General features: G+C 43.5%; 1 protein-coding gene across 4 annotated transcripts in view; it reads right to left on the minus strand.

The window, feature by feature from the left end:
- Nucleotides 1-10,674, minus strand: part of MFSD14B (major facilitator superfamily domain containing 14B) — a 69,554-nt gene extending 58,880 nt beyond the window's left edge. For 2 of the 4 annotated variants that reach the window (XR_007924521.2, XM_008256805.4), the window contains exon 1: nucleotides 10,251-10,504. Coding sequence is in view for 2 of the 4 variants with exons in the window: in XM_008256805.4 (XP_008255027.2) it covers nucleotides 10,251-10,358 (108 nt within the window). In the remaining 2 variants the exon portion in view is untranslated. Of the gene's footprint in view, nucleotides 1-8,042; nucleotides 8,077-10,250 lie in introns of those variants that run through there. The other 2 variants (XM_002708223.5, XM_070050249.1) reach the window with 2 other exon arrangements.
- Between the last annotated feature and the right edge of the window lie 34 nt (nucleotides 10,675-10,708).

A 10,708-nucleotide genomic window follows, 5' to 3' on the forward strand; every position in this document is an offset into this window, starting at 1 on the left:
TCAGATGGAGGCAACAACTGGGGTTGGGCAGGGGGCTGGGCCAGGCCAAAGCCAGGAGCCTGAAACTCCATCTGGGTCTCCCACATGGGAGGCAGGGGCCCAAGCACTTGGGCCATCTGCTGCTGCTTTCTCAGGCATATTAACAGGGAGCTGGATCGGAAGAGACAATTTGGCACTCATGTGAGATGCTGGCATCACAGGCCATAGCTTAACCAGCAACACTGCAGTGAAGGAGCGGGGTCAAGCTTGGGGAGCAGTAGTAACTTTCAATGTGACTGGATCAAGCACGCCAATCAAAAGGCAGAGATTGGCAGAATAGATGTTTAAAGAGAATCACCCAAATACCTGCTCTGGAAGGACAAACAATGACATTCTGTATTAACAGAAACGGAGAGAGCTGAGTCACTACGCTAGTATCAAAAAAAATTTTTTTTCAAAACTTTTTAAAGATTTCAGGTCTTATATTTAAACCTTTAACCTATTGAGCTGATGTTTGTATACGGTGTAAAATAAGAGCCCAATTTCATTATTTTGCATGTAGATACCCAATTTTCATTTATCACTAATTAAAGAGATGATTCTTTCACCATTTTGTAATGGTGTCCTGGCTGAACATTAGTTGACTATACATAAGTGGGTTTATTTCTGGCTTCTCTATCCATTCCATTAGTCTCTGTGTCTTTTTTTATGGCATGCTATTTTTATTAAGTTTTGTAAAATAATGAGACCAACACTTCAGTTACTTAAGATAAATAAGTCCTAGAGCTCTACCATATATTTATTTTATACAACTGGCCCTCCGTATTCCCTTGATTCCACACCTGCAGATTCCACTAAATGCAGATAAAAAATATTCAGAAAAAAAATCCAAAAAGTTTCTTATTATTCCCTAAACAAAACAAAATAATAACTATCTGCATAGTATTTACATTGTATTAGGTATTAAAAATAATTTAGAGGGGTCAGCCTTGTGGTGCAGCAGATTAAGATCCTGCCTCTAACACCGGCATCCCATATGGGCACCAGTTTGAGACCCTGCTGCTGCTCCACTTCTTTTCCAACTCCCTGCTAATGCGTATGGGAAAGCAGCAGCAGATGGCCCAAGTGCTTGGGCCCCTGCCATCCATGTGAGAGACCAAGAAGAAGCTCCTGACTCCTGGCTCCGGACAGGCCCAGCTCTGGCCAGTGGATGGAAGATCTCTCTATCTCTGTCTCTCCCTCTTTCTCTGTAAACTCTGCCTTTCAAATAAATAAATCTTTAAAAAATGTTAGAGATGATTTCAAGTATATGGGAAGATATAAACAGGTTATATGAAAAGACTATCCATATCATATAAGGAAATGGATGCAAAAAGTACTAGAACCAATCCTCCCTTCAACCAAAATTCTGAGGGATAGAATGTAAGAACAGATCTTACATTGTGTGTTCCTATGACAAATATTATATCCATGGCCTTTATGGTGGTGTTGATTTCAGACAGTCATAGACTTATTTCCAAAATTACTGAATTTCATATATTAGATACATACAGCTTTTTACAGACTAATTATAACTCCAAAAAGTGGTTTGAATAAAAAAAATAACCGTTCAGGCTGTCATTGTGGCACATCGAGTCAAGCCACTGCTTGTGATGCCGACATCTCATGTCAGAGTGCCAAGTCACATTTCCTATCCAGCTTTTTGCTAAAGCACCTGGGAAAGCTGCAAAAAAAGGCCCTTGAGCTTGGGTCCCTGCCATCCATTTGAGAGACCAGAACACAATCCCTAGAGCTCCTAGTTTTGGCCTGATCCAGGCCTGGCTGTTGTGGCTATTTGGGGAGTCAACCAGCAGATGGATGATCTCTCTCTTTCCCTTTCAGTCAGTACTCTGCCTTTCAAATAAATAAATCTTTAAAAAAAAAACCAAAAACCTAAAAACACACTGTTAAAAATGGACACTACATATTGATAAAAGGATAAATATATCAAGAAGATATAACAATCATAAACAAATAAGCATCAAATGACAGCCCCAAAAATACAAAGCATATATTGAAGAAGGAATCATTCTAATAGTTGGAGACTTCAATATACTGCTTCCAATAATGGATAAACCATCTAGCCATGTTTGTAAGGAGGCAGGCTTCAATACTAAGAGCCATCTAGAAGGCTTTACCCAACAAGAACAGAATACAGTAAGTTCTCAAGTTCACACAGAACATTCTGCAAGGTAGACAGCATGTTGTACAAAATAGTTTTAATAAACTTAAAAATACTGAAATTATGCAAAGTATCTTTTCCAATTATAAAAGAATGGAGCCACAAATCAGTAATAGAAGAAAACCTAGAAAATGCAGATATGTGGAAATCATAATATACTCTTAAGCCAACAAACCAAGAAAAAAATCATGTGAAAATTAGAAAATACAGATAAGTGAAAATAAGAACACAACATATTTAAACTTATGGGATATAGCAAAGGCAGTACTGAGAGGAAAATTTATAGCTATCAAGCTTACATTTTAAAAAAGCAGGAAAATCTCAAACCAATAAGGAACTAGAAAAAGAAAGGCAAAACAAACTGAAAGCTAGTAAAAGGAAGAGAATAAAAGACCGGAGATAAATAAAAATCAGTGGAACTGAAAGTTGTTTGGAAAGATGAACAAAGATAACAAGTATACTTTAGGTAGACAGGCAAAAAAGACACAAATAAGAGAAAATTAGAATTGAAAGTGAAGATACAGGGACCAGCATTGTGGCACAGTGGGTTAAGCTGCTGTCTGCAGTGCCCGCATCCCATAATGCTATTGGTTTGAGTGCCAGCCGCTCCATTTCTGATTCAGCTCTCTGCTAATGTGCCAGGGAAAGCAGAAGATGGCCCAAGTAACTGTGCCTTTGCCACCCATCTGGGAAACCTGGTACAGATTCTGATCATTTTGGGATAGAAAAAGCAGATGGAATATATTTCTTTCTTTCTTCTCTGTAACTCTGCCTTTCAAGTAAATAAATAAATCTTAAAAAAAGTGATGACACTACTACAAACAATAAGTAAATCACAATAATAAATCACAATAATATAAAAGATACCAACAGAATAACATGAGCAATTGTGTGCCAACAAACTGAATATCCTGGCTGACACAGATAAATTCCCAGAAACACACAATTTACCAAAGCTCAATCATTAAGAAACATAAAATGTGAATAAACTTATAACTTATAAGGAGACTGATTTAGTAATCAAAAACCTCCCAATAAAGTCCAGATCAGAGGGCTTTACTGTTGAATTCTACTAAACATTTGAAGAATCCTTCTCAAACTTTTCCAGAAAAAAGAGGCAGGGACCACTTTCTACTCATTTTATGAGGCCAGCATTATCCTAATATTAAAACCAGACAAGAAACTATCTTACACTACCAGAAAACTGCAGAACAATATCCCTTAAGAATATTGAGGATCCGACACTGTGGTGTAGCGGGTAAAGCCACTGCCGGCAGTGCCGCCATCCCATATGGCAGCGATTTGAGTCCCGGCTGCTCCACATCCAATCCAGTTCTCTGCTATGGCCTGGAAAAGCAAGTAGAAGATGGCCCAAGTCTTTGGGCCCCTGCACCCATGTGGCAGACCTGGAAGAAGCTCCTAGCTTCGGACTGGCGCAGCTCCAGCCGTTGGGGTCATTTGGGGAGTGAACCAGTGGTTGGAAGACCTCTCTCTCTCTGCCTCTGCTTTCTCTGTGTAACTGTGGCTTTCAAATAAATCTTAAAAAAAAACGAAAGAAAGAATATTGATGCAGGGGCCAGCACTGTAGCGCAGTAGGTTAATCCTCCACCTGTGGTGTCAGCATCCCATATGGGCATTGGTTTGAGTCCCAGCTGCTCCTCTTCCGATCCAGTTCCCTGCTAATGTGCCTGGGAAAGCAGGAGTGGGGGACCTAGAAGTTGTTCCTGGCTCCTGGCTTCAGATCACATCGGCACAATTCCAGCTGTTGTGGCCATTTGAGGAGTGAACCAGTGGATGAAGACCTTTCTCTGTGTCTTTCCCTCTCACTGTCTGTAACTCCACCTCTCAAATAAAGAAATTAAACAAATCTTAAGGAAAAAAAAATTGATGCAAAAGTCAAAAAACTAGCATATCAAATGTCAGGGCACATTACAATTATATACCATTACCAAAAGATTTATTCCCAGAATGTAAAAATGACTCAACATGAAAATCAATGTAATATATATTAAAATAAAGGGGAGGTGCAGGTTGTTTGATTTAGCAGTTAAGACACTACTTAGAGGGGCTGGTGACTGCCAGTTCGAGTTCTGGCTACTCCACTTCTGATCCAGCTCCCTAATATGTCTGGGAAAACAGCAGAAGATGGCCCAAGTACTTGGGCCCTTGGACCCATGTAGGAGACCTCAAAGAAGCTCCTGGCTCCTGTCTTCAGATCTGTCCAGTTCTAGCTGTTGTGACTATTTGGGGTGTGAACTAGGGATGGAAGACCTCTGTCTCTCCCTCTTTCAAACAAATAAATAAATCATAAAAAAAAGAGAAAGACTATTTAGTACATCAGCTTCCTGTTGATATACACCCTGGGGAGGCAGCAAGCAGGAGATCCAGATAGATCCTGGCTTCCATCTGGTTCAGTCCACCTGTTGCAAGCAGTTGGAGAAGAGAACCAGCAGACAGGAGATGATCTCTGTGTATCTCTCCCCTCCCCGCTCCTCATTTGTCTGCCACTGAAATAAAAGTTTTCGGGGGCAGCGCTGTAGTGCTGCAGTGCCAGCATCCCTTATGGACGATGGTTTGATTTCTGGCTGCTCCACTTCTGATCCAGCTCTCTGCTATGGCCTGGGAAAACAGCAGAGGATGGCCCAAGTGCTTGGGCCCCTGCATCTACATGGGAGACCTGGAAGAAACTCCTGGCTTCGGATTGGCACAGCTCTAGCCATTGTGGCCATCTGGGGAGTGAAATAGCGGATAGAAGACCTCTCTTTCTCTCTCTGCCTCTGCCTCTCTGTAACTCTGTCTTTCAAATAAATACATAAATAAGTACTTTTTAAAAATTAAGGGTAAAATATTATCTCTAGTAGTGGAGAAAAGGGTTTTAATAAGATTCAACACTCTTTCATGATAAAAACACTAAAAAAACTAGAGATAAAAAGATCTTCTTCAATATGATGAGACATTTATGAATGATACAGTTACTAATTCAATAGCCAAAAACAGACCAAAAACTTTCCCCCTAAGGCCAGAAACAAGGATGCTTGCCTTCACCACTATTATTCAATGGAACTAGAATTTTCAATCTGGTCAATTAATAAAAAAAATAAATAAAGGTAATGGTATATAGAATGCATCAAAGTTGGAAAGCAGGAAACAAAACTATCTACAGATAACATGATCCTATACATAGAAAATTAAAAAAAAAAACACAAGAAGCTATTGCTATTAGAACAATTAAATTCAACAAATTTGTTGCATACAAGCTCAACATGGAAAAGTCAGTTCTGTCCCAATATACCCGCAGTAAGCAATTCAATCCAAGAAGAAAATTAAGAAAATAACTACATTTACAATAGCATCTAAGAATAAAACATCTAGGGAAAAAATTTAATCAGGAAGGTAAACAACTACAACTACACTTAAAACTACAACTCTGCTGAAAAATTCCAAAATACCTAGATAAATAAAGGTATTAATGTTCACAGGAAGGGCTCAACACAGTTTGGATGTCAACACTACCCAATGTAATCTACAGATTCACAGCATTCCCTATCAAATTCCCAATGACTTTCTAGCAGAAATGGAAAAGCTTATCCTCAAATTCATATGAAATTGCAAAGATTCCCTACAGCCAAATATGTTAAAAAACAAAGTTGGAGGTCTTTTACTTCTGAATTCCAAAACTTACTACAAAGCTACCATTACCAAAATACTGTGAAACAAGCACAAAGCTAGTCACACACCAATGGAATAGAACTGAGACTCCAGACACACAAACACACATTTATGGCCAAGAGACTTAGGTGAAAGTGTCAAACTCAATGAGAAAATAATAGTCCCTTCAACAAAGGATGCTGGGTCAACTGAATTCATACATGTAATCATAATCATCATCATCATCATCCAGGTCTGCCATATGCCTGACAGTAAGTCAGCCACTTGAGCCATCGCTATTGCCTCCCAGTGCCTGCATTAACAGATAGCTGGAGTCAGGAGATGGAGTCAGGTATCAAACCCAGGTATTCTGATATGGGACATGGGCACCTTAACTGACAGGCTAAACACCTGTCCCTGAACAACTGATTTTTGCAAAGGTGCAAAAGGAGAATTCAGCATATAACATTACTGGTTATTTATGAGCAAAAAACTACCTTCCATCCATACATTATACCACACAAAAGAATTAACTCACTGGCAGGTATTGTGGTACAGCAGATTAAATAGCCACTTGAAATGCCTGCATCCCATGTGGGAGTGCTGGTACCTCTGCTTCAGATTCAGCTTCCTGTTAATGCATCCTGGAAGGCAGCAGCAGCAATGGCTCAAGTGCTTGAGTCCCTGTCACCCACGTGGGAGACCTCAAAGAAGTTTCTAGGCTCCTGACTTTGGCCTGGCACAGCCCTGGCTGTGGGAATTTGGGAATTGAACCAGCAGATGAAAGATCTCTCTCTCTTCTCTCACTTTGCCTTTCAAATAAATATCTTTTAAAAAAATGTATTTGCAAAACATCTGATAAGGGACTTACATCCCTCAATTACAAGAAAATAACCCAACAAGAAAATAGGCAAAAGATATGAACAGATACTTTGTCAAAGGGGATAAAAATGTTGTATCACTAGCCAAAAGGAGGTACAAATTAAAACCACAGTGATATACTACTAGACCTATCAGAAGGGCTAAAATCAAACAAGTGACAGTGAAGATGTGGATGAACTAGATTTCTTGCTAAATAAGGTAGGAAAAATATCATCAATTGATTTCCCCCGTACATGAGCCATTCTCCCTGTGATTGTCGGTAGCATCTAAGAATCTGAAGCCATGAGTATCATGGAACTAAGCTAAAAGGAAATACCAAAACATTAAAATGAAATCAAGTCATGGGGGCTGCAGAACACAGCACTTGGACGTAGTACTAGCCTGAAACTTCAAGTAGGAAAAACACATATTTGGGGGTACTGGGATATGATATGAACATGTGAGGGGTTTCTAACTAGTTCATGAAAAATGTATATTATGAAAAAAAATACAGATTTCAATTTTTTGCTTCAGAATAATTCCTTTTTTAAAAAATATTTATGTATTTGAAAGTCAAAGTCACACAGAGGAGGAGACAGATAAAAAGTTCTTCCAACTGCTGGTTCACTCCCCAAATGGTCACAATGGCCAGGGCTAGACCAAGCTGAAGCCAGCAGTCAAGAGCTTCTTCCAGGCCATTCTCTACTTAGGCCATCTCTGCTGCTTTCCCAGGCACATTAGCAGGGAGTTGGATCTGAAACAGTGCAGCCAGGACTCAAACCGGTGCTCATATGGGCTGCCAGCACTGCAGGTGGAGGTTTAACCTTCTACACCACAGCACCAGTCCCATAGCTAATATTTATTAAGGGCTTAACTAGATTCCAGGTTGTAGCAACCCCACAATCCTAACATGTAAATACTACAACTAATTAGGAAAGACTGTGCAACTTATTCAATATTACACAAGTAATAAAGGTGGAAACAGATTCCAAGCACGCTCACCTAATCACTATGCTAATAGTGTTTCCACCTGCAAGTTTTTCATTCTGTAAAGCATAGGAATACAATGAAAAAAAAATTAAGGACAGCAGTAATGACCTTATTTACATGCCTAATCTGACAAACCAGATGAAGCAAACAGAAGCAAGCCTGCAATGTGAACAGCTGGCAGAAAGCTTTCAGGAAGTAGTGGAAGATTACTGACATGGTACTGAGCAACTTGCTCAAGAGTAAAGATCATACTACTCTGTACAGGAAGTTTGTAAATTTCTGTACACTGTGCTATGAAAAATCTGATTGCTTTAATTTTAGAATCTCATAACGTTTTACTTACATTAAAAGTTGTAAGACCTTTCTCTCTGTCACTGTCCACTCTGCCTGTCAAAAAATAAAAAAAAAAAAGAAAGAAAAGAAAAGAAAAAAAAAGTTGTCTATCTTTAGGTGAAAAAAATTGGCAATGTGTAGGGTAACATAAACAAAGGTCTCAAAGGGGATGGTCAAAGACTGGTTCAAATATGCTCAAGAAATGATCAAACGAATGCAGGAGTGGATAAAAACCTAAACCTGAGGGCCGGAGCTGCGACTCACTTGGTTAATCCTCCGGCTGCAGTGCCGGCATCTCATATGGGCGCCGGTTCTAGTCCTGGTTGCTTCTCTTCCAGTCTAGCTCTCTGCTGTGGCCCGGGAAGGCAGTGGAGGTTGGCCCAAGTGCTTGGGCCCTGCACCCGCATGGGAGACCAGGAGAGGCACCTGGCTCCTGGTTTTGGATCAGCGTGGTGCGACGGCTGCAGCGGCCATTGGGGGGTGAACCAACAGGAAAAGGGAGCCCTTTCTCTGTCTCTCTCTCTCACTGTCCACTCTGCCTGTCAATAAATAAATAAATAAATAAATAAAGCAAACAAAAAACCCCTAAATCTGTACTGAGTAAAATTAGTTGAATTCTCTGGTTGTTGTAGGCATAGGAAGGGATGAAGGGAGCTACCACTAGGTTATCAGCTTGGCCACTGGTAAATAATTACTGCCCACCAATTCAAGGAAGACAGGAGGAGCTGCTGGTTCAGTTTTGTTTAGGCATCAGGAAGATGACAAATCTAAGTCAAAATGAGAGAAATCAACTCCACAGAATTTCTCTCCCCATGACAACATGAGCTCTCCACATTACATACAGCTGACCTCTGAAATAAAGTGTCCTCCATGCTTTTTCAAAAATAGGGAGCACCTGTGCTGGAACTAGGTCTTCCTTTTGGCAGATTAGCCAGTACAAAGGCCAAGCCTGCCAAATACCCTGCCCAGAGGGAGCACAGCTGTTTTAACTGGGACTGGTGGAGCCTATGTTGTGGCCCAGTGGGTCAAGCAGCCAGTTGGGATGCCGGCATCCCAGATCAGAATGCTCACTGGAGTTCCAGATCCACTTGGGATCCAGTTCCTGCTAATATGTCTCGGAGGCTGTGGATGAGAGCCCAAGTGCACACGGGAGACTGGGATGGAAACCAGCTCTGCTGTCTCCACTCTACTCACTGCTCCTCCTCCTTCACCATCCTCCTGACTGCTAGCGGGGATTCACACCACCAAAGGCCTATGCGTAAACTGAGCAGACAAAAATTAGATATGTTAAGCTAAAAAAAAATCTAGTTTATTGCATATACTTAATTTTCATAAAATGCCTATTTTTCTTTGGCAAAACTTTTGCATGGTCTCAGATACCCCTTATTTTTCAAATTTCAGTTTCTAAACAGACCAAAAAACACTGAAAAATCCTTGAAGAAATAACAGATCCTCCATGCTTAAAAAAAGCAAACGCCACCAACAAGGCCTGCTTTGCCCAGTCTAGACCAATTACACCACGGTTCCCCGTTCCACCGTCAGAGAGGCCGGCCAGGGAACCTGCTCCTCTGGGGGCTCTGGGACCCGCAGCTCCCTCTCGGCCAATCGCTCGTCAGCCTGGAGGACGCGGAAGGCGCGGGAGATCTCGGTGCCTCCACCGCCTGCTTCCCCGTTCGCTGCTCGGGAGCCTGGGGCCGAAAATGCGGTCCTAACGGCTCCCAACACGCAGTCTAAGTCGGCTTGGGCAGAAACCGCGCCCCGATAATCGTACCGATTGTCACAGCGACGAAGAACTCAGAAACAACGGAACTATTTACATGCACTGTGCCACTTCCGTGGCACCTCTTGAAAAAAAAAAAAAAAACCCAACCAAATCGTCTGAAGTTTTGCCTAGCGCGCAGAAGTCACGAGGAAAATCTGCGAGGGATGCACTACGCTCCCCGAAGCCCTGGCCGGACCCGCGCGCCTCCGCCCAGCTCGCCGGCACTCGGCCCAGGTTCGCCTAGTTCCCAATACCCCGGCAGGTGCACACTCCGCTCCCGGGACTCGGGCCCCAGGACCCGGGTCCACGCTCGCTCACCGTCCTGCACCTCGGCCAGCGCGTTTTCAGCTTCCCGGACTCGGGCCTCAAATCCAGGTCTGCGCTCGCTCAGGTACCCGGTCCCGGACCCCAGCCCAACCTCCCGGGACTGCAGACCCGCACCCTGGATGCACTTACCCAGCCTCCGCCCGCGGCCTGCGCTCCGGCGCGCTTCTCCGGCATGACTCCTGCCTCGGGCTCCGACGCCGTTTTCCGTTCCGGCTCCCGCGGCGGCACCGCGCTCATTCCGCGGCCATGCCCGAGCCGGCTCGGGGCGCTCCGGGTCGACAGCAACGCCGCGGGGGCGGCGGCGGGGCCCGTGCCTTCATGGGCTCCGCGGCCCCCGGCGGCCTGCGGGTAGGGCGGCGGCGCCAGCGGCGACGCCGAGGGCTGAGAGGGCGATGAGGCTGGAGCCCCGAAGATGCAGAGGGCAGGCCCGCAACTGGGCCAGCCGCCCAGACCCTCAACTCTCCCGCCGCCGGCTGAGTCGGTGGCGGTCAGGTGGTCAGAAGGCCGAGTACTGCCCGCTCCTGCTCCCCACAGGCGGGCGGTCCAGGAACCCGCCTAGCACTCAGCTTCCACTCCGTCCCCGGCCA

Source organism: Oryctolagus cuniculus, chromosome 1 (assembly GCF_964237555.1).
Source record: "Oryctolagus cuniculus chromosome 1, mOryCun1.1, whole genome shotgun sequence".
NCBI classification, from domain to species: Eukaryota; Metazoa; Chordata; class Mammalia; order Lagomorpha; family Leporidae; genus Oryctolagus; species Oryctolagus cuniculus.